This window comes from Seriola dumerili, unplaced genomic scaffold (assembly GCF_002260705.1).
Source record: "Seriola dumerili isolate Sdu_G_001 unplaced genomic scaffold, Sdu_1.0 BDQW01000302.1, whole genome shotgun sequence".
Lineage (NCBI taxonomy): Eukaryota > Metazoa > Chordata > Actinopteri > Carangiformes > Carangidae > Seriola > Seriola dumerili.
In genome coordinates, this window is record NW_019174557.1 from 178351 (window position 1) to 203658 (window position 25308).

At 42.4% G+C, this 25308-nt stretch overlaps 1 protein-coding gene across 1 annotated transcript in view; it reads right to left on the reverse strand.

Annotated features, from left to right (window-relative positions):
* Positions 1–25308, reverse strand: part of LOC111231518 (adhesion G protein-coupled receptor L3-like) — an 82689-nt gene that overhangs the window by 49461 nt on the left and 7920 nt on the right. Inside the window, exons 3-5 of the mRNA XM_022758636.1 lie at positions 12483–12592; positions 5071–5085; positions 3149–3941 (exon numbers count right to left, since the gene is read on the reverse strand). Of these exons, the coding sequence (XP_022614357.1) occupies positions 3149–3941; positions 5071–5085; positions 12483–12592 (918 nt within the window). The remainder of the gene's footprint in view (positions 1–3148; positions 3942–5070; positions 5086–12482; positions 12593–25308) is intronic.

Sequence of the window (25308 nt, forward strand, 5' to 3'; positions counted from 1 at the left end):
TCCCCATAGACTGCCATGTTAAAATGCCCAACTTAACAGCAGAAATAAACATGTTTACAGCCTGGTGCAAAAAACAGTTTTGGTCTCTATAGTTAATTTCCCCCTTCATGACAGCTGTATGGGGGTTGAATTTTAAGGCTCGAAGTTCTGCATAATTGAGGGCGTGCCGATTCGAGTGACAGGTGGGTGCATGTATGCTTGCCACAAACCGCTATGCACCAAAGTCCCGGCTCCACAGGCGCCCCACCTCTTGCCGGGAGTTCGGCAGAGTGAAGCAGCCCACTCCGAGCGTCAAATTCCTATGGGTGATGTCATGGAGGCTACGTCCATCTTCATTTACAATCTGTCTTCTGTATATTAGCAATGGATAGGGAATCTGTAAAGTGTGCCAAAGTAACTGTGTTCACAGTCAGATGTGTGGACTCACAATGACCTCTTCTAAACTGTCCAATGAGCCGCCTGTGTTACCCAATTGGACAGACACAACACAGTAATTGGTGCTCTCTATGTTGTACCCCAATTACATGCAGTCCTCAGTGGCCTACCTCTGCCTTCTCTTACTCCATGGCCCATTTCCTGTCTCATTTTATATCTTTAAGAAGTCCATATGAGCTGAAACAAAAGCAGGGCGAGCATTAAGCTACATCAGTAATGAGTGGAAACCCTGAGAATGGCCCCTTTCCTTGGCCTGTTTCCTGAACTGGCTAAGGAAAAGGAAAAAATAAAACACCCGGACTGTAACACAGCATGTTTGACCGCAGTCACTTTACAATATATGCTAAATATGTTTATAGTGAAGCCAAACAGAAAAAACATTCCTTCTTTAAAAGGATTGAAGGGCCAGCTACAACAACAAAACAAAACTTCAATGAATCGACTTGTCACCTCATTTTCCGAAGAATGAGAAAATCATGCAGTTCAGGTAGTTAATTTATTCCTTGTCCGCATTGAGTGAAGGAGCGGAGCGAGGAGGAGAGTACAGGAGCGAGGCAGCATTGATTGTATGTATTTATCTCCCACTGGTCAGCAGTCTGCCTTGTTGCTGTGCACTGGAGGTCATTCTCCACATTGAATCCCCATTGATCTCCTCTTTAGAGCCTCCTGAGACACCCAGAGCACCATTATGAGAGTGATCACACTCTCAAGTGTACACCAATAAACACGTACATGCACACTCATGAATAGAGAAACACAAACTCATACCGTTAAGTACATTATCACATTAGCTCATGGGCATGCACATAATTATGCATGCATAAACACACACACATACGCACATTTTTACACCACTACCGTTCACACACACACACACACACACACACACACACACACACGCGCGCGTGCACACTGGTCGGTAGAAACCAAGTTTAATGCTGGCTGTCTCTATAATTCCTTGTACTGTGCCTCCTAACTGCGTGTAAGAGCATGCGTTAATTCAGACATCATTTAATAAGACACGCAGCCAGACTGCCTTGACCACTCCATAGAAAGGTGCTGAAAGGCAATTACGCTGGGCAAATAGCCCTTCAGGCTCCAGGGGCCTAAGCCCTTCGAACCAGAGAAAGGGAGGAGGGGAAGGTTGAACTCTTAACATCACCCCAGAGTTAAAGGAGAGTCACTCTGGGTTAGACAGATTTCCTCGTCCTCTCATACTGACACCATGACTCAAACTGCAACTTGCATTCGTGACCCTCCTGACCTGAGTTTAACACGAGTCAGAAAACGTACAGCTAAGATAAAAAGGTGTATCTTTAGTCTCATACAGGAGATCTACAAATTATTTATTTATTTTTAAAACAAACTCACCTTTAATATGCATTTTTATTCATATATGACTTTCTCAGTGTAACGTTTTGATTTCTTTCTGTTGGATTTCTGCCACCAACCAAATACAGAGATGACCTGAATTACATCTGTGCCTCAAATAATTTAAAGGCAAAAGTTCGAGTACCTTCTGTTTTCGGCCATTTTGACATGCTATCATTTTATAAAGCTGCTTTGGCAAATCCGTTAGCAAACAGCTGCTTATCTAAACATTCAGTGGACGAATGTAAGTCGGACATTCACTGTCCTTTTAGCTTTGTTTTGGTCTCCACCAACTCCTTAGGGAGATATTTAGCTTCTGCTTGCTAACTTTATCCGTCTTGTGTTTGGTGCTGGGCAGGTGACGCACAGTCACTTTATCAAAGCTTTTTGCTAAAAACAGATGGCTGCTGCTGCTGCTGGTGCTGGGAACAACAAGAGTGAACCAAACCAGCAAAGTTCACGGCAGAGTTGAGTCATAATTCTATGTGGGTTCATCACCACAAGTTCCCCCCTAAACGGTCATACAGACAGAGTTTGTGTTTTAGCAGTAATATTTATGGAACGGCATTTCACTCAAACACAGGTTGAAGTGTTTTCAGATTGTCACCATATTCAGATGTCCCGTATGAAAGCGCTGTTAGTTCCTCCTCTCCGCGTACACTCTGGGCTCCATTCACAAGGAATGAATTATGATCTCTTAAGCAGCCGAGGAAACTAAAGGCGAGGCTGGCAAGTGGTACAGTAAAAGGCAAGAGGCTTTTACAGTATGTAAGACTCAGCATAACATCAGACATTCCTCTAAAGGTAGACATCAAGGTATTCTTTATGATGTCTTTGTGAATTAGTCTTTGCTTGACTAATAAAGTAGAACCATTTCCCCAAATAGCAACTCTGCTGACATCTGTAAATTCAATGACTGCTTTTTCTTTTTTTTCTTTTTTTTTGTCATCTGAAAACATGCAGATACCATGGGTGTGGTGGTGGTGGTGGTGGTGGGAGGGGGACAGTCATAATTGAGAACTGTGACAGCACAGATGGTGCTTTTCTTTTTCTTCCTTTTTAAGTAATTTTGCAGAATTAATTATTGGAGGAAGATTAGTGGCTGTAAGTATCCCTTATGTCAAAACAAAAAAAGCATTTATCATTAAAATGAATATTAAAAACATTACAAATATGCCAAGGTATTTCATTTGACAATTAGAAAAAATTAAATCACAGCTTGTCCAATAAATTGAGCAGTGGAAAGTACTCATGTTTTTCGTCTTATTACACATGGTGCTAAGTCAGAAATCATGTGGAAAAAGACATGGAAATTAGCAGGTGGAGGAGGAAGAGATGGAACCTACCATTGTTGCCAAAGTCCAGCGAGTACTTGACCACATGGTAGTTATTCCACACGTACAGCAGGTTGTCTCTCGGGTTGTAATCCACTGCAGCAATGTACTGGTAGGAATTGGGAAACGGTATGTTAACCGTCATCTCCTTGCTCTTATCAGTGTTGTACATGTAGTCAATTTTGTTCCCCGTCCCTTCATTGTCGTCATCTTCATAGACGGTTTTGACGACGTACAGGACTCCGCAGATCATGAAGGCATTGGAGGCAGAGCGTTTGTCGTAGCTGGTGTCCCAGGAGCCTTCAATGCGCAGGGTGTAGGGGTTGAGCTGGCTCACCACGATGCGCCCGTTGTTCTGCTCTGTTGCATAGATCACCCAAAGTCCATTCTCGTCCACCGCCAGGTCGATGTCCGACTTGCCCCCCCAGCGGTACGGTGAGGTGTCGTGGTAGTTGGCATTGGCGATAATGGCCTCGCCGCTCTTGATGCGTGTGCGTAGGTCAAACTTTACAATGTTACGCGTGCGCTCCTTGTTGAAGAAGAGTGCGCCGTCATACACCACAAAGCCAGTCCCATCCACACGATGTGGGAGTTTGTAGGTGGTGGTGGGACGGCCTGCGATGAAGTCCTCCTTTGATGAGTACTCTGTCAGGGTGTCTGTGCGGTATGGCGTCCAGGGCATGTAGTAGATCTTGTCTGAGGCCTGCAGGGGATCTTTGCACCAAGCACCAGACTGGTGATCAGACTCAAAAAGATGTTCACTTTGGTACACTCCTCGCAGAATGCCAGGGCACAGAAATACTGAGGAACAAATAACAACAGTTTCACATTAAATAAGCTTTTGTGCAGTTGCTGTAAAATGTCAACTATTCTCTCAAGATTTCCTGACAGTGCGTGTGATGTTTGCCTCTTTTCATAAATGTTACACTGTGTTTTAACTTAACCTTAACCACCAGTGAGTGACGATGACATGCTAGGCTTACTGTGTTGTGATTCGGATGTTGTATAGTCCCTGTCATTCTTAAGCGCAACAACAGCATACCTCCCATTCAACAGATAATACCCTGCTCTCACAGCTGAGAGAAAATGGCACATTTTGTTCTACTTCCCCCCCCTTTCCCTCTATTCCCATTTCGCCCTCCCTCCCCGACTCCTCATTAGTCTCATAGCTCTTTCTTCCCTTCTCTCCCTTCTATTTCTGTCAGGAACAACCAACTGTAGTGTGCTTTTATCGCCTGCTGTTTCTCCAATTGTTACAATATTTCATTTCCCACTCCGTGCTCGGTTTTCCCAGCTTGGAATACTGGGGTCACGTTTTATGAGTGATGTGGGAGATGCAGTAAATTCTGGGAAACCAGTGCGACCTGAGTCATAGGGACCTTTGTAATTTAACTGGAATGTTGTCACACTCACACACACACACACACACACACACACACACACACACACACCAGATACACAGCCGGGCCAGATGTGCATTGTGGTTTTCCCATTCTTCTCAGTAATATAATTCCAGATCCCACGCGAAGGCCTGGGAATATTGATTGAATTTTCATTGGCTAGTTAAAGCACTGGCATAATTTTCATATCATGGGGAAGCATTTGAAATATTAAATGTCAATGTAATTCTCTGTTCATCGACTCATCATAAAAATGTGCTCAACCCGTGGAGAGTTTGTTAAGTGACATTCTACGCGATACCATGGAATAATATGGGCCTAGAGTGTGTCTAATGAAAACCAGTGTTTCTAAATTGCCTCTATATGCTGAGATCAAGCTGTCTTAATATAGCTGCAGTGACTTTGAAAGCGATGTCATTCTGCCATGAGGTACAAAAGCCTTCAGGCGCTGGCATCAAAAAGTGACATCCAACCCCGAGTTTTGAGCATGTGTGCATGTGTGAATGTGGGTCTGCTTGTTTCAGACTTACCTTTTTGTTCTACTTCTGCATGAGCCATAGGCAAAATATCACAGAAAAAAAAGAGAGAGAGAGAGAGAGAGAGAGAGAAAGAAAGAAAGAGACAGAGACAAGAGACAAAAATAGATTAATGATGCAATAATAAGGAAATCATGATAATACAATCTCGGATCTCCATAATCGTTCTCATATTTCATCCTAACCTTGTGAGAGTGCCAGGATGCTCTCCATGTGTGATTGGTAATAACATTACGTAAGCGTCTGAGGAGACTGCACTGCAATGGGGAAGCTATCTGACAGTAATGCATCTCACATATGTCACACACACGCACGCACACATATGGGGGAACAGACACAAATGTGCCATGCAGACACAGACAGAGGGAGGCAGAGCGATACTGAGATCAAACACACAAGACCGTGACACACGACATTGCAAAAACACACACACATATTCACAGTGTCCTCGGTGGTCCTATGCATAGGACAGAACACAGCAATAGAAAATGACCTGAGATAATGAGCTCTTTAATGTATGCTAATAGCAACAGAGCAATGAAAACCAGAAAATTGATTTGATTACTGGGATTGCATTTCAGTGGACCAGCCAAAACTACCACATTAAAATGCTTTCTGATGCACAGTGGGTGAGCTAATGCTTTGTGGATGTCACCTACTCCATGTGACTTTGTGTGTGCAAGCATCTGCATGCGGAGGAGGAAGCATATTGAATGCACTGGTTTTGCTTTAACCCCAACACCAATTCTCTGTCTATTATATTCAAAGCGTTATCCTTGGAGTTTCAGCGGAGGGCTGTTCGTGTCACCCTGCAATGAAATGTGCACACTTGCTCGGAGCCTCTTAAACACATGAATTCCATTCCACCTTGCTCCCCAGGGGACTGAGTGGAATGTGAACATGGCAGAAACCTAATCCTGCAGGCAGTGCCCTTGTGTCTCAAGTCCCGTTAGAGACGTACTGAATGGAACTCGTCCCCCGAGAGAAGAAACGAGGAGAGGAGAGGAGAGGAGAGGAGAGGAGAGGAGAGGAGAGGAGTCCTCAAAAGAAAAACATTTGGACTTCAGAATGGCACGTGTTTACATCTATATATATAGCACAAATGCACTACATAATGCACAGTACATGCATAAATTCTTTAACACATTAAAGCTGAAGCTCATCACCAACCACAAGAAGTACACAAACACATGTGACACACAGAAACACGTGGACACACACACACCCACACACACACACACACACACACACACACACACACACACACACACAAGCAACCATTAAATCCTAGGCTCATGAAAAATGCATGGTAACTGGTGCGGCTTAGCACAACTCCCGATAAATAAGCAATCTCTGGAAGGAGATCGTGTTAAACCTAAAACAAGTGTGGATATGTGTGTGTGTGCACGTGTGTGTGTGTGTGTGTGTGTGTGTGTGTGTGTGTGTGTGTGTGCATGCACGTGTGAGAGGGCTGCTATGAGTTAAGATATAAAATGGTTCACCACAAGGAAGCAGTTCCCTTGTGAGAAAAGCTTGGAAAGAAAGCAGATAGTGTGACTGAACAGAGGTGTGTGTGTGTGTATGTCTTTGTGCATGTGTGTGTGTGTGTGTGTGTGTGATGGAACGACAGATATCGGTGTACCAAACGCACACACATGCGCGCACATATAAACAATACAAAGCGACACATTGTGGTTGAGAAGACAGGGATTAATGACACCGAACAACAAGGACTGCACATCACCTGAGGCTCTTCTACAACCTCCCAGACACATAAGAGAAACATGCAGGATTCAAGGTTGCCAACAAGTAATAGATTTTAAATGAAAAAGTGTGGAGGCAACAAGTATACCAAATGGCACACTAAATGTCAAACAAATGTCATTCAATTTGTATTGCTGCTCGTTGTTTCACTAGATTATCGGATGCCTCTGTTGGTAAGCTCATTGCTGGATCTTTTTTTTTTTTTTTTTGTGTGAGGCATCTGTTTTTAATCGCCATGACAAGGGTAAGAAATGAAAGTTTCTCCCAAATCACAGTCATTCATCTTTCAGTGCACAGGACTAGACAGGGTGAATATAGGTTGGTGAGACATTTGTTGAAACCTGCAGCTTTTGTCAAGGTGAGCTCAAGCATGCACAATGGCGCAAGAGATGAGAAGTCTTTTGTATTAATTCAGACACTGCAAGTGGCTATAAGATGAGGAGAAAGAATATGGTCGATGACAACTTGCCGGAAAATGTTCTTGTTTCCACAAAGACGTCAACAAGAAAGCATCTTCTCTCAATCTTTCTCGATTAATTGAATTCTGCAGAGGTGCGGCATGTTTTTATCTATCCAGTATCTTTGACTGATCATTTCCAAAACCACTTAGACTGCCCTACTGAATAGTTGGCTCTGCAGCTGCAGAAGAAAAAAATTATTTTTGCCCAATTATTCTAAGGAAGGCTTTGAATGAATATTAGAAAACAATAGCAGAACAATAACACTAACAGCAATACCCTGTTGTGAGAATGTGTCGCCTGTCTAGTTTCACATTCATTAAAAATCATATAAATATTCATTAATATCTGCGTATCTTCTCAATTTTTGAAAATTTCTGGAATCAGATGAACAGCTCTGACACTGTACCCCAGATGCCTTCTCTGTCTTTTTCCCTCTTTCTTTCCATTTCTATCTCACACACACACACTCTCTCACACACACACACACACACACACACACACACACACAGACTTACAGAAGCAGTGTTAATCTGACTCTGCTGCGGTGTAAAGATAATTAGCATTTTTATTGAAAACGTATGGTTTATTAAGGAGGTATTCGTCGAGGAGGAAAGGCAGTGTGTATGCTCATGAGCGTGTGTAATGGGTGTGTATGAGTGGAGCGCAGGCACAATATATCGTGCGTGTCTCTGCAGACAACGAGTGGCGACAGCAGCCTTACCACTATTATCTCTGATCTCCAATCAGCTCAGCCGGGCTAAAGCCCAAGGTCATTTATGGACACAGACATTTTCATCTTTCTCTCTCCATTATTTTCTCTTTTCTTTCCGTCCTCTCATCCTCACCTGCCATTCTCTTTCGTCATTTCATGCTGTGCCTTTCTCCTCGTTCATTCTCTCTGTTACATCCTCTGTATTTCTACCACTGTCTTTTATCAGTTAATTCATTCTTTCTGTTCCTCGTCTGCTGGCCTCGTCTAACCTATTTCTCTCTATCTCTGTTTCAGCTGTCGCTCTCGCTCTCTCGCTCCCTCACTCTTTCTCCCTCCTTCTGTCTTTCTGGTTCCTTTCCATATTCTCTCGCTCTCTCTGGGAAACACACAAAACGCCTGCATATGTGTGTACACACACACACACACACACACACACACACACACACACACACACACACACATACATATACTGTACAAGCACATATGGAGAGACACACAGCAAAACACACAGACACACACACACACACAAACACAGGGACAAAATCCTGGCTGTGAGTGATTGTTTCCACGACAACCTGCAAGCGCGCACATGCACACACACACACACACATACACACACACACACACACGCACGCACACACACACACACACAGTCACACACAAACAGATCTTCTCATGTCATCATGATGAAGTTATTCCAAGGGTCCAATCTGACAGAAGTCTTTAATTGGACAGACAAGAAGGTGATTTTATCTTTTAATTAGCTTTCCTACAGAGCCAAGTTCTATTGTCCAAAATAGACTGCGTGGGTATTGCATAACATATCACTGGCTTTTCTGATTAATACACTAAATGTGGTAATAGGCTAATTGCTTCATAACAGCACTTGCCGAGCCAAGGTCTACTGCATGAAGATGAGGAGATGGATAGACATAGTCCCAAGTGTTCCTGCCTTTTTTTTTTTTTTAATGAATGAACATGAATGAAACAATACTTATCATCATATATCTTTCTTCTGTAGCATATAGCATATTAGTAGAGATTAAATGTATTCTGTGCGAGAGCTGCCTCAGAGAAACACTCTGTGCGGCAGCGTGCTAATGTATGGATATTTATAGTCTGCCTGCAGTGCGATGAGCAAGTATACACAGGTGGCTAATTACTGCCAAAGCTAGCTGGCTAGTTTGGCACACGACTGCCACACACTCATACCACAGAGAGCTGGAGAGAGAAAGCGAGAGAGCACTTGATTTTAGCATTGGAAAAGAGCCAAAAAACCTGCAGTGCAGAGAGGAGAGATGAAGAGTTGCGAAGGTAGTGCAAGCCAAAATCCTCAAGAAAAAAAAAAACAAAAGTAGGGACAAAATCTCCCTGAAAACTGAACGGTACATAATTAAATTACCTGCTCTACAACCCACTTTGAGATTTGTTTACAATATCTATGCAGTGGGAAACATACCGGCTCCACCTGAACGTCAGTGAAAAGCACGTCTACAGTATGAAGTGGGGTCTCTTCGGAGCTCAGCTCATTTTCTCTATGCGCAATAAGTTTGTGATTAGCAACCCCCCGGCCTCAGAGGTGATCGCTAGGGGTCAGGTGTTTACGCTCAACAGCCAGCACTACCAGCGTGCTTAATGTCGCGGGAGACCTGTTTGAGTTATGGATGTCCCTTGATGTTACAGTCATTTGAGTGCACTAAAGCCAACACACCCTTCCAATGTAAATATGATGATTTGTTAGTTGTTGCTGCTCGCGAGTAATTTAGGAATGTCACAGTGTCATATATTTCAGAGTACAGGCCTTCTTTTATCGATCCGTCTTGATTTATGGCAACATTTTGAGAGATATCTCACCTCTTAATGTCTTACAAAAATGTATCTTTCACAACAACGTGGCTGACAGCATTGATTTGCTATGTCAAGCACGTCCGCTTGATCGTACACGGCTGGATCTCCGGCCTGAATGTCAGCGAACAGGAGTATCTTGTTGTAAGGTTCAGACATTATTACGCCTTTCAAAGAGAATTGATTTCATAAATATTTGAAAGGTGTGATATGAGGGTTCTATGAAGGGTCGAGCCACGCAAAAAGCTTGACGTATGCGCAAACAAAACAATGTAAAATGCGGAGTCAGGGCATCCATGGACTTGTTTCACCTTTATACAACATGTTTTTCTCTGCAACGTTGTGCAACATTTCTCAAGGCTAAACACACCCACAGGAGCCAGGTAGTGTATCAGAGCGCTACCTGATCCAGCCCGAACACTTAGTCAGTACACGGAAACTGCTAATGTACTGTCAAAGCCTCTCTCTCTCTCTCTTTCTCTCTCTCGCGCCATCTTTTCCTCCAGTGCTTCATATCTCTCACTCTCTTTACGCCCCCCCGCCCCTCTGTTAGCTGAGCTCTTTGGTTTCAGATGTTGTCTATTTTTGCGGGACGAAACGTTACCCTGACGGACCCATTGTTTATCAGATATCCACACAAACTCATCTCAAAGCTGCTGTTTGTTCTTTACAGTGATGAACCTTTGAAATAAGTGGTGCTGCACTTTCACACAGTCGTGCAGGTTCGCCGAAGATAAAGACAGCACATGCAGACAAGCTTCAAATGAATGGATGAGATGAGAAGAAGTGAAAACACACACAGGACAAACACTCCGTTTTGATGCCTCTGTGAGTGTGTGTGGAGTGTGCATGCACGTGCTTGGTGGGACATTAAGCAGGTATCAGGTTGTGTTTCCATCTGCTCCAGAGAGGGCTCTGATAGTCCTATTATTTAATCTGCTGGTCATTCTAGACGCCAGGCAAGAGCCGTTTAGCCAGACATAATTGAATGCTTCAGTGAGGGAGATCACCTTGGCCGTCTGTATGGACCACGGTGCCAAGACTGTACACTCAGACAGTGTTAGACAAAAGAATCAAAATGTGTGTCAGTGATTTATGCAGTACTTTAGGAGGAAATATGCATAAAACCTAAAGTTCAAAATATTTGAACTTTTTGAAAAAAGTTGAATTTTCTAACTCAAAAGTTAATAAAAAACATGAAACGAATTCTGCTGCTGACAACAACTCAAAACAAGGTTGTTTCACTTGCATTCACATGCATGCATTCAAAACAAGCAAAGCTCAGACTAAGTTTATTTCTATTTTCTATAACTATTTTGGGCAAAAGTAAGACTTGCAGACAAGATTAAATGTTTCTTTACCGTAAATAAATCCTAACTATACCTCAACTCCAACTGTTCATGTCACCCTGTCTTCTATGACTTATACGTTCCACCACAGAGAGGTTTACAGTGAACAAAACATGTACAGTAAAACATGCAGTACTGCAAGTGTACAACAACGGACAGATTTTCATTTCACAACACATGCACTACTTCTTGAATCAACGTTTATGTGAGCTTTACAAACCTGTGTCAAGGTCATGTGATATGGAGTAGTAGGACATATTCAGTATAGTATTCAACTTTGTACTTATAACAGAATCATTTATTTCCATCTGAAAATTGTACTCACTTCAGTGCCTGTACTCTTTATGTATTGAGTAATGTGTCCTCTTTCATTGCATTTTGTATGTAATACAATTTTGGCATATAGCATTATTATTATTTTTTATTTTAATTTTTTTTATCACAATTGAGTTTTCACCTGCTTGGTTGCCTAACGGTGAGGTTTTCCAGCCCGACACGAATGATAACATAATTGCCGTGTGAACAAATTTGTTTTCAATGCCTCTTGTGATGGTAAAGTAACTCATAAGAGGAGGCACGAGGAGAATCACTTGAGATTCAGCAATTTCATAAAACAGAATTGCATTTTTGCTTTGCCTTCGGACAAACCCTCTAGGCTAAAATGTAGTGTGAAATAAACATGAAGGACAAATAAATGTCTTTAAACCACATCTCCAACTGTTTTTATAATGCAGTGAGCTATAACCCAGATTTTTTTTTGGGGGGGGGGGCTATACTAGTGAAAAAAAAAAAAAAAGAAGAGGTTTCACAGTTTTTGGGATATTTTACAACCATGTCCCATGAATGTTTCACTTCAGTGAATACGACCTCCCAGTCTGTTATCACATGGTCAAAGGTCATATCACCATCTGTCATCATTTGAGCCCGTCCTTCTCTCTCGTGCATCCTCCCCCAGACTTTCCCAGAGAGCTGTGTCATCACAGCTTCCCTTATGAACTCACCCTGGCACCCAAACAACTGATGTTCCTTTTTGATTAAAACTGCATGTTGCAGCTCACACATCATTATGAGAAACTGCAAGCTTTTCACAATCTAAGTTTAGAAAACAAATATGTATCAAGAGCTTAGATTTGGATCATTTTAAAGAAATTCATATTTGACTGATAATAACGTGTAATGTATGTAATAGTGTGTGTATAATAGTATTGCCGTTATAGAGATAAGAATGTTGTTGTAAAAAAAATGTTGAAATAATAAAAAAGTAGAGTTACTTACTGTAAGGAACACACTCATACTGGACTTCAAGGTATTTGTATGTGCCAGGGCAGGGGTCAGGGAAGACGTCAGGCCCGGCCACCACTGCACACTGGGTACGATTGTTGCATCTGCATGGGGTTAGATGGGTGAAGAAGCACATATATTAGTTGAACACGTCCATCCTGTTACATAGATGTGTAACATCCACTCATATAATTCACTGCATTCACCCCAGCACTCAAGAGTCATCTGTGTTTAAGGACCCTTTAGAGAGAGCAGACAATATGTCCTTACTGGTACACCTGGAGTGAACATTATACTAATAGAATCATTGAGTTCAGCTGTACACAAGGTGATCCACAGTGGCTACTGAAGAGCTGTTGCACAAGGACACTTCTGATGTTTATGTGTGTGTGTGAGTGTGTGTGTGTGTGTGTGTGTGTGTGTGTGTGTGTGTGTGTGTGTGTGAGTGTGCGTGTGTGTGTGTGTGTGTGTGTGTGCGTGTGTGTGTGTGTGTGCGTGAGTGTGCGTGTGTGTGTGTGTGTGTGGACGTGCGTGTGTGTGTGTGCGTGTGTGTGTGTGCAGTGAGAACAACAACCTATGGCTTTAAGAGTATTTTGGCCCAGACTCCACATAATTAATTCTAATTATCACAGGGGCCTTCTCCTCTGACACACAAAAAGTAAGTATTTCTCACTCTTATTAACACAGGTAACGTGAGGCACCACTGCGTGTGTGTATAGGCGCTCTGTGCCTCTGAGGGTTTGTGTTTGCATGCATGTATGTGTGCAGTTATAAAAATGCATGCGTGACATTTATGTGGAAGTGTCTGTAATTAAACACACCAAGACGGCGCCTCGCAACCAAAGATGATTTGTTGGCAGGACAGTTGGAATCCCATATATTATCATGATAGATGCATGTAATAACATAAAATGCTACCCCACCCTGAAGTGCCACTTTATCTCAATGGCGTTCCCAGGTTTAAATAAATTACTGAAATAACCTGAATGAAGAATATATTATGTGCGAGAACAGGGACAAAGGACACATGAGGAGAAAAGGCTTATTTTAAGAAGGCTGATGAGCCACTTCTCCGCTCATCTGAATATTTCCTTTCAATTAGTACAACTGTTCTGTCTCTCCCTCCTTCCCTCTCTGCGCACCTGTCAAACAGGCGACATTTATATTAAAAACATTCTGATTCTTCCATTGAGATATTTTTAATGGGCATGCCAAACCCCTCAAGTCTCTTTTCTTTCAGTATCACATTCAACAATTTGCATAATGAAATATGCATGAGAGCTAATTTAATTTTTATTCAATATTCAGATATAACACACAGACATAATGTATGCTACAGAGAACTACCTACTGTGACATATAGCGGTGTCTATTGTTGACCAGTGTGCCTGTGGTCAAGTGAGGGGTAACTGGAGTTTAAAAGGTTTAAAACTGTATGTGTTGTGATGTCTGTCATATTCTAATAACAATACCCGCCAGTCTTCTCTCCTCTCTCGCACCCCCCCCCCCCCCCCTCTTTTTTCTCGCCTCTGTGCGTTTTAATTTCTTGCCCCGGTGCCTTCATCATCGGTCACCTGTCATCAGTGCAAGTTGTGGACTGGTGGGTGGGTGGGGTGGGGACACAAAACTGACAGGGCGCCACAACTTTGCTCACAACACCCACCGACGGACACGACTGGCTGGCCCACAGTGGTGAATCAGGACGCGAAGCCCCGTTTAATGGTGGTGCAAAAAAGCTTCCACTAGTTATGATGACATCACGCTGGCAGATGAAGACAAGCGTTTAGAGCGACCTGTTTCACTTATGAATTTTGGACCCAGAAGAAGTGCTGCCACAGGTGCAAGTGTAGGATTAATTATTTCCACACACACAAACTTTAAGGAGAAGAAACCTGAACTCTGGTAACACTGAGAAACTCCAGGGGCTTTGTGAAGAAAAAATAAAGTCTCGTTCCTAAGGCAGAAGGGAAAAAAAATCCACCTGTCCCAAAAAAAAAAAAAAAAAAAAAAAAAAAAAGATGCTTGTGATTTGGGCAGTGAAACCAAATGACATCTAAAAGTCATTGTATAAAGTCAACAAAACGCATAAATAACTGAAAAACAATACATAAAAAAAAAAAAAAAAAAAACTCGATGCAGGGAACAGGCAGTGTAGAAAAAAAATATGCAGATGTCTTTGAAGAGAGCAAAAAGGGAGAAAGTTTAGGTCTTGCACAAGCTGTGTGTGTGTGTGTGTGTGTGTGTGTGTGTGTGTGTGTGTGTGTGTGTGTGTGTGTGGGTGTGTGTGTGTGTGTGTGTGTGTGTGTTTTTATTTGTTTTTGTATTTGTGCGAGTACTGCTGCACAAGGCTGCAAAANGTGTGTGTGTGTGTGTGTGTGTGTGTGTGTGTGTGTTTATTTCTGCTTTATGATACTGCAAAAAAAGGCTTCATTCTCGGGTCTTTCACGGCTGAGTCATAAAACACTGAAGGTTATTGACTGGTATTTTAAATAGAGGGTATAGAGCAAAGATTTGACATAATCCCTTGCGCACTCTATCTCTCCGCTATCACTCCTTCTTTCTCTGTCTATTTTTGCCCGCGCTACCTTTCTTTTTCCTCTCCCCATACTCTCTAAGCCAAGATAATAAACCAATTTCTTTCTCAGCCTTTGTCTTCATCCTTCCAACCAAGGAATTATTCCTCTCTGTTCCTCTTTCTTTGTCTCTCATTCCCACTGTCTGTTTTTTTTCAGTCTGTTTATCTATCTTAAACCCACTTAGCTGCAGTTTTCGAAGTCACACCCAGATATATGTGGTAGGCCTCTTATTGCTGCCTTCTTTTTCCCTCTGCCTGTCTTCTCTCCCTCCTTAATATCTTTCTCATCCCTGCCTCCCTCAGGGCGTCATCTCTAGCCTCCCTCTGTTTCTCCCTCAATCCCTCCATCCTTAGTAAAGCCTGTGCTGACGTCACTGTTCTGTCTGAGCCAGTAGTCTGAGTCAGATCCAAAAAAGACTCCCTTATGTCCCCCAGTACCTCCAGCTTCTTCTCTTTTTATTTATTTTTTTTGTTACCCTCGTTCCTTCACTGCCAATGTGTTTATCCAGAAGCCTGACAAAAACATTAAAAACCTCAGCAGAAATTCCCAATTCACATCCTCTCTGCATCCTGACCCATGACGAATGTAGATGCAGAACATGCACATGCAACCCTTACACACACACACTCACACACACCCATTTACAACCTATAGCTTGTATCCCACACTTTCAAATACCAAAATGGCTCTATAGTTTTCTTGCATGTTTTTCTTGGTGTTGGCAGAAAAGCTCCTTTTTTTTAATTAGCATGGCCACATCAAAACAAGGCAGTGGCCTGGATACCGCCTTGCCTGCTGGCTTTCTTCCCTGCAATGTGCAACACGCACACACACACACACACACACACAAACACACGCACACAAACACACAAAAAAACTATTCACTAACAAAGCTGAGCTGTAGCAGGCAGGGAAAGAGAAAGCTGCGATGCTGCAGTGGGTGCTGTTGTTGTTATTGTCTCTGATGTTTTTCACTTTGTTTGGCAGACCTCCCTTCACTCCGTCTCTGTCTCTATCTCTCATATAAACATAACTGACTGACTGATGATTTGATGAGGCTGACGCTGGCTGATGGAGTGTGTGTGTGTGTGTGTGTGTGTGTGTGTGTGTGTGTGTGTGTGTGTGTGTGTGCATATGTGCTGGCGCATTCATGCACGTGTCTGTGATGCACATGTAAAATGGAATAAATATTTGTAAGTATGTGTTGTGCGCGATTGTGTGTGTGTGTGTGTGTGTGTGTGTGTGTGTGTGTGTGTGTGTGTGTGCTTGAGTGCAGATGTGTTGAAGAACTATATAATTACAGAGCAAGTGAGAGCTGGGAACTAATCCTCACGAGTTGAAAGAGGTGTCTGAGAGTGAGTGACGCACAAAGCCTCGGCACAGACCTCTGGAATCAACATTCGAATGCAGTCGTACCATTCCACAATGCTGCATGTGTCAGCCACAACATTGTGTGAACATGCTTAACACATACAAACTTTCTGGGATGGCGTCAAATCCCGTAAACACACAAACAAGAACATACACATGCAGTAGACTGTGCTGCCGGAAACTTCTATAAACACACAAAGCAGAGCAGAACTGGAACATTTGGGGTTTGTGGTTCAACATGTTGCTCGGGGACAGGAGGCCTGTGGACAAGACTGAACCGCTCATTCCACAAATACCGACCAACATGCCCTTCCATCCAAGCTATAACCAATATAATGTTCATTATTAAGCTGCACGGGCATACAAAGTTTGATAATGTTTCCTCGCGTCACGTGATGACACCAGAACCAATCTAATGACAACTGAGGAAATTTCATTTGTTGATAGAGACCATGAGATATGTTTGAAAGCGCTAAAAAAAAAACAACTAGTATGTAGACCATGTGTTACAAATGGTTTTTTTTAAATAACTCAAATCAAGGTTTGCCTCAGATCTTATTTCTAAGAGATTTAGCATTTATCTTCATAAGTAATTCAGTAAACACAACATTATTTGAAGACACAATGTTAACTCAGTGCAATCTTTCTTTCAGTATTACTTAGATCTGTCTTTCCAAAAAACGCAGCCTGTCCCTGGGATTAACTTTCCAGAGACAAATCTGCATCCACATGCTATTAGAAACTAACAACATCACGATTTTAACAAATCCAATTCTATTAACAAAAAAGATTTACTATTACTAACACATCTACTGCTCCTATGAAAAATTTTAACTGGGGGTATTTACGTCATTGTAACTTGGTTTCTCTAAAGCTCTCTTCTTAAGCCGTTTTTCCAATTTTATAGTTGTAATCTCTGTTCTCTAAAAATTTCTACTCTGTCCTGCTGTACTGGACTCACTCGACTCATTCGAGTTTCACCCGTGAATGCCTAGAGATTATGGGAAATCGAGTTCATTAAAAGGCAACTAAAATACACAAATATTAAATTAACAACATGAGACTGTTTTTTTTGTTGTTTTTTTTTAAGTACTTAGTCGCATGAAGCAAGCCACAGGACATACAGTTCAAAAAGGCTTTGCTGTCATGGATATCACACGCTTTTTGAATGAGGTTTCAGAACCCAGAAGTTGCAGTTTCACTTTGACTCTCTCAATTCAGCTGAAAGATGGTCAGTAATGGGGCGTTGTGTAGCATAGTGGTTTAAGCAGGCGCCCCATGTGTAGAGGCTACAGTCCTCGCTGCAGTCGGCCCCGGCTCGAATCCCGCATCGGACGGCCTTTCACTGCATGTCATTCCCCTTCTCTCTGCCTCCCCGTTTCCTGTCACTCTCCACTGTGCTGTCCATTAAAGGCATAAAAGCCCAAAAAAATATACTTTAAAAAAAAGATGGTCAGTAATAACAACAACCTGACCATTTAAGTCCTTATTAAACATCATTATTATTATCTTTATGATCACGAAACTGTAAAAACGCAGATAGAGTCTGAACACATATATCAAACAGCAAACACGCTGTGTCCGAAATCTCTCCCTGTCTACCATATAGTGCACTATATTGAGCTTATTTGCAAAACAACAAATATGTTTTGGAGGAATCAGAATTGAGACCAAATTATCTTTCCTTTTAACATAATGATATTGCTAATTTAAGTATTTTCCATGTCATAATATGTTGACAAAGAACGTATCAGTATTTCATCAGTATTTTTCTTCCAACTTTACACAACTTTGATGCAAAATGACATAGATTTATCAGTGTCCAGAATTTAAATTTACTTCACTACTACTTACAACAGAGTGAACTACTGAGTGCCCCTTTTTAGTGTGTAGGGAGAAGTGAATGAGTGCATGAGAGGATTTTGGACACGGCTAAGATATTTTCTTGATATTTTTCTCTCTTTTTAAAAAAAAATAATTTTACAATATTCAAGAACAGAACTTACAATCCCTGCGCTGCTTTGCAACATCTTTTCGAACTGCATTACTGAGTACCTTCTGGTTTCTCTTTTTACAGCAGCAGGAACATTGATGGTTCAGAATACTGAGAAATCTACTGGTAGAGCTCCTTCGGAGAGTTGTGCACTGGTCGGAACATGCAATATGGACTCATGGTGCGCATAATGTCACCATCTTATTTTTCTCTGCTTGTTCACCCACGCTGTGAGGTAACTTGCAGAAAACAGACTGGAAAAACATTTTCTGCTCTTGACAGCTGGACTCATACATAAACCCAGAATGAGGCAGACTATGGAGGAAATGGTGGGGAGGGTCGGCGTAGCTCCACACTGACTGAAATCATCTGAAACTAAAATATAAAGAGGGGAAGGTGAAGGAGTTGATGTACCGCATAGTGATATTCAGATATGTACTGTGTTTTTTCTTGTGATCATGTGTTCGTCCTTTTCTTTAATAAAGAATATTTTTTTGTCCATTCTCAGTGGTGTCTAGAATGTAGTGACCTTTAGAAATTGTTTCTGTGTAAATCCCAAATGTTTCCTCCACTGTTTACTGTTACTTCACTTTGCTGCAGTTCAGTTGAAAAAACGCCCCCCCTCCCTAAAAAAAAAAAAGGTGTAGCCAGCATCTAGTTCCACAGACAATCACAGTAAACACAACTTGACAAGAATTATTGCCACCATAAATTACATTATATCAGCGGTCCAAATTATCCATGAAAACAGAACGAATCCAGTGTTGTAAAACTGCTTGTCTCATAAGCCTAAAAATATTCCCCATGGTAGGAAAAATGACAGATTTTATGAGCTTGTAACACATTCTCAAAAGAAATTAAATTGAAATCCCCAAACTGGGAAAAATTAAGCAGAAGGAGTTGAGCAGTTGGAAAAACATAAAATAAAAGACGGTTTGTGAAACTAAAGAAAGGAAGAGAGGGAGAGGTGATTTCACGGGGCTCTTTATGTCCTGCAGGAGTTCAGGGAAGCCATTTGACAGCAGACAGAGCGCAGTTACTGTATCTTGCTACAGGATAAAAAGCTGTTAGGCTGCCCATACACTCTGCCTCTCTCTCTCTCTCTCACACACACACACATACACACACATAAACACGCACACACACACACAATCACACACACACACACACAGAGACATATGAGATTCTCGCGCTACTGGCCTCGTTTCAGCTCCCTGATGTGGTTATACACACATATACAGTAGGCTGTTTGGAGGTGGACAAATGGAGTGATGGGAATGGATGTTGAACGGGTGAGAGCATGAAAGGATGCAGAGGAACTGTGAGGTAGTAAGTAATTGAGGAGTGATGCAGGGATTGTGATTGACAGAGGTAAAAGAAGAGGAGCAACACAGACAGGTGTGAGTGTGAGTAAATCTGTGTATATGTCTACTGTGGGGTATAGTGAAGCAGACGCATCACATCCTATGCCAGCACAGCCATACCACACTTAAAATAAGAAATGACAGATGTGTCTCGCTCTTTTTCTCCCGCACACATACACAGAAACACACAGACACACAAACACGAATACACTTCACGGAGGTCCCTGCGTATCTGTCAGCTCTCGAACAGCCTGTCAGACAAGCCACAGGTAAAATAATGTTGTTTTCCCTATTGGGAAAAAGCTTTGAAATGTGCTGCATTATTAATATTTGGCTGGAGGATGTCACTCTCTCCCGTAATTCTCCCATTCTTTCTGAGCACGTCATATAAATGTTGTGTGTCCAATATGTAGCTTCTGTCAAATGAACTGTACACCTGACATTCTCACGCATGAAAGATGTCAGTGATAGAAAATGACTGATAGGAAGATGATCTGAACCCACTCGAGTCAAGTGCACTTGAACAGTAAATAAAATTTGCTTTCCGTCTCCAATCCCGACAAACTGCAGTCGAGTCAATAAAATCACCCGCTCGCACTGGCACATTTCCGTGAGCGGATAAAAGATGTTTTAAAAAATAAGGTGGTTGCAAACTTGCTCTCTGCATACAGAGCTGTATGCAAATGGCACCCTTTTTGCACCCTGTGTAATGCCTGTGACACTGTTAAGAGAACGTATGATTTGAAAAAAAATGAATTGAATGTGAAATGTGTGGAGAACGTTGTCAGGGTGTCAACACCAAATTTAATTTTCTGAGGACAGAGTAATCCGACTTCTATATGGCTGCTGGAGATGGGTTTTTTTTTTTCTTTTTTAGGTTAAAATGAAATGAGTGTAAATCCTAACTGGATAGAAGCAGGATATGTGATTCATGTTAATTCAGCCTTTAAAAAGCACCATTTTAAAAAGCAAGTTTTTGTTCACAGCAAATCATATTTGAATAATATTCTTTTTCCACAGGACATTATTTTTTGGGATAAAAAACTGTTTTACAAGAAACAAAATGCTTAATAATAATACTGTGTCTTATCATACACAGTGGCTCACAAATAATGCACACAAACACTTTATGCCCTCTATCTTGCTCGCAGGCTGACAGCCAAGTACAGTTTTTGAGCTCCGCCATCTCTCCTCTCCTCCCCTCTCCTCTTCCACTGGTAACCATGGCAACTTCCACATCGTCCGATTCCAGGACACACTCAGGGAGTCTTCCTCCTGATTCCACCTAGCAACATTCCTCTGCTGGCATCCCTGTGTTTCTCCCTGCCTTACATCTGTGTGTATGTGTGTGCATTTCTCTATGTGACACCTCTTCCACCACAGTTTAATCCAAGACCACCTGCTTGCACAAACTCCAAATCCTCCTAAAAGCTAAAAGACTAGTAGCATTTCAGACAGCTGAGCTGTCTCTCCTGGTTGGTGAAAAGCAAAGGAGCGTGTAAGACACCATCACCATCAAGACGACATAGCCACACCAAACCGAGACACTGTCTTGTACGATTTAGTCAGTCTCACCTCATGATGCGCAAAAAAATGCATGCTGTTGTGTGCAGGCATGTATGTGCATGTACATGAGGAGGAGGGCTGTTCTCTTCTGTCCTGGTCTGCACTTCAATGTCAATGTCTAAGTATCAAGTCAGGCAAGAAGTCAGTCACTGTCTATATGCGAGCGTGTCTGAGGCACTGACTCACATGTTAGTCTCTGGATGTGTCAGACTTTGTATGTGTATGTGGGAGAGAGAGAAAGAAATAGAGCGGGTGTGTGGTGTCTAGACCATTCTCAAACCGTTCTCAGGCAGCCATGTAGCTTAGGTGCTCGGTGAAGCATGATAACTAAGGTCAGCAGAGCTGTGGCGACAGGAGAAAAGGGTCAGAAAGTGGAGACTTTGACATGTGGAAATACAGAGGTTTCAGAAGAACAACAGTTGTCAGTCAGGGTGAAGGTATATTGGTGTGTGAGTGGGTGGATGGAGGAGAATGCGGCTATGTGTGAGGGACAAAAAAAATCATGTGACAAACATTTATGTTCATTTCTGTCACATATGCCAGAATTTGTATGTTTTTAAGTGCACCTTCACTCCTATGTCCTCTCTCAATATATGCATCTATCTTTGAGTATGTGTGTGTGTGTGTGTGTGTGTGTGTGTGAGAGAGTGTGTGTTTATGTGTACATATGCATGCATGTGTGTGGGCCCTAATTACCGCACTGAGCAAGGGTGACAGTTGGGCCCCTAGGGTGCCGCAGGGCATCTCCTGTAACCGTGGTGACTATATGAGGGTGGCAGCACACACACACACACACACACACACACACACACACACACACACACACAAATATTAAGTAGGACATTTCCAGATATGACCTCATTCAGTGGGAAGCAGGATAGTTAACAGAGGAAGAAGACAAGTACACAGATACTGACAGAAAAAGTCAGAGATAGATATAATAACAAGATATAATTGTTAATATCCTGGTGAGTCCACTTCTACAAGACATTACACACACAAAACACACAATACAGACTTGGAGCAAAACTTCGTTTTACCAGATAATATTGTTTTTGTACTTATCTAGAGTCGCTGGGCTGGAATAATGATAAAAAATGGAAGATTTATGTAGGTTTAGAGAATTTATTTGTCTATGTCTCTATCATTATGTGTTCTGCCTCTCTCTTCTTCTCCTTCTGTGCTTACAGAGATGGATTAGACTCAAATGGAGAAGACAGATAAAGTATACCAGGTATACCTGAAAAAAAGTGCCAGTCTATATTGCATTCTTCACTACTTTACACACCCCTGCACTATAGCACATGGTCAGCACTAGATTGCAGTCACTGATTCAAGAGCTTTTCTATAATTCTGTGTCAAAGGGAACGAACTTCAGAGGTTTCTTTACAGTCTCCCATGTGAATGGTTCAAACATGCGGGTGCACGCTTGCCGACGCACATACACACATACAAAGGCAAACATCTATAGATGTACACATTTTCACATGTGCACACACAGGCGGGCATATAGACACAGATGCATTCACACACTAGAACACTAGCCTGGTGCTTTGAAGACTGAGACTCAGTTCCAAAGAGACAGGCTGCCAGAAGAAGTTGACCAAGCTCGGGAACTGATGAGCAAGAGTGTGTGTTTCTGTGCATGGGCGAGAGAGTGTGTGAGCATACATGCATGAGCAAGCATGCATTTTCATGCATGCATGCATGTCTATTCATTGGTGTGTGTGCACACCGGGCTGGTGCATAGTTGTGTGTTTACAAAGATAGTGCACCTAGGATCCTTGGGGCCATTGAAGGCTGGGGCTTAATCTTGAGACTAGGGATGCCTCTACAACCTTCAGCCCTGGCACACTTGGTCAAGAGGGGGTCTTCATATAAAATATATACTGTACCACATAAGTCCCTGCCTTCAAGGCTCAACCCCACCTTTCCTCTGAGCTAGGGAAAGAAAGAATTGAATGGAAAAACAGGAAAGGGCCATGAAAACTGAAACAGATGGTGAGGGAGAAAGTAAGTGACAATGAGGGTGAGAAGTAGGGAGTGAGAAGCAATTTGAGGAATGAAAAGATTGCAGGAAAAAAATGGAATTGGAGTGACAAAATTGGGGATATCAAGAGAGTGACAGATTGGAGAATAATAAATAAACCATGTTGTTATTTAACACTTTCAAAAGCAAGGGAGAGAGAGGGAGCGGAAGAGAAGGGGGAACAACTCCCTACCCTTGTCTTTCTTGTCAAAGTGGTTTTCCTTTGTGTTGAGGGACTTCTTCAAGAGGGATGGGAAGGCAGAGAAAAAAGGCAGAGCAATAGAGAAGGGGAGAGGAGAGAGAAAGAAAAGCAGAAGGGCAAACAAGGTGACAAGGTGGGCGAGGCGGTATAGAGGTGTCAGGGGAAAGTCTGTTTGAAGTCCAGAAGTAATTTTCTAACATGGTAGCTGTGGCAGGGGTAGCAAAACAGAGTTTGTGTGCCCGTGTGCGCTGCCTACACATTCTTCAGAGTGTCCACACATAAGTGCCTGAATGCATGTGTGTGAGACGGATAGAGAGAATAAGAGAGAGAGAGAGAGAGAGAGAGAGAGAGAGAGAGAGAGAGAAGAGAGAGTGCGCTGAAAGGTATTCGGTCTATGAAGCACTCAAGTATCAGTAAGGGACAAGGAATGCATTGAGAAGCATCTCCGTAGAAGCCATCAAGTCACTTTTATGTCAGTAGATCGTTCTAACTTGCAGGCATTCCACCATTTTGGCTCGCAGCTCTCTCCCCGTGCAGCACCGAACAGCCCAAACCTTCAAATGCTTCATGTTGTCCTGATATAACTCTCCCCGGTGACACTTTAATGTACACTCAGCCTTACCACACCCTAGCTATAGCCAACACGGCTGCTTTAACAGACACAATGGAACTGATCCTGACTTTCAGGAAATCACATGTAGAAAGCAGTGGAGGGGACTTGTGCCAAAAGAGTCAGCCTAATAAAGCAATTAAACCTGGAATCATATGTACATTTTCTTAATTCAATAATGAACAAAAGTCAAACCAACGAACTAAAATGGAAGTTAAAACAAAGAATGCTCCGGAGCCATTTTGAAATAGAAGCGCTTCACTTGAAAACCTGATAAAACGGAGTGAGTCATTGAACTGAGGCCAGTATATCGCTAAAACAGATTAAGCGTAACTTTCATGGCCACGGCTTCGTTTCCCCTTCAACCCAGTGTATCCCAATGGGGAGATAATCTGGGAAATGCAGCGATATCAGGTCCTCTCTAGGTTGCCTGAGAAGCCTTGTGAGACCCTCTGGAGATATGAGGCTTTGATATCAAGACCAATTATGTGGTATGGGCGCACACACACACACACACACACACACACACACACACTCACACAGAGAGACAAACATATGCACGCACACACATGCACGTGGACACGTACATAGACACACACTCCATGGCCTTGGAGAGTGGTAGAGAGGAAAACAAAGAGAGAATGTGATACTGAGGAAACACTGGGCAGGCGGAACATGCTCAGATTTTATCAGCCAGTTGAGCTGGGCTTGAAAGCCAGAGACGATACAGACATAGAGGGAATGACAGAGTGGAAACCAGACAGGCTGAAACAGACTGAAGAAGAGGGGTGTGTGAGTATGGGAAAGAGCACTCACACACAACCCCATTGCAATTTGTGCAAAAGCCTCAATAAAGTCTTCAACACGCCAGTGCACAAACACACACACACGAGTGCGCAAACACACACATTAGACATGAGTACAAACCCAAAGATTCACCGTGTGCATTTATGAGAAACACTGGTGCTTTTAAAACACACTCACTGTGTGCATGGGCATATCTGAGCTGAGATTCGTTCGTGTCTGTGCACATATATGTGCAGTGACACATACAACAACTCACTCACAGGCTTTTGCAACACACACACACACACACACACACACACACA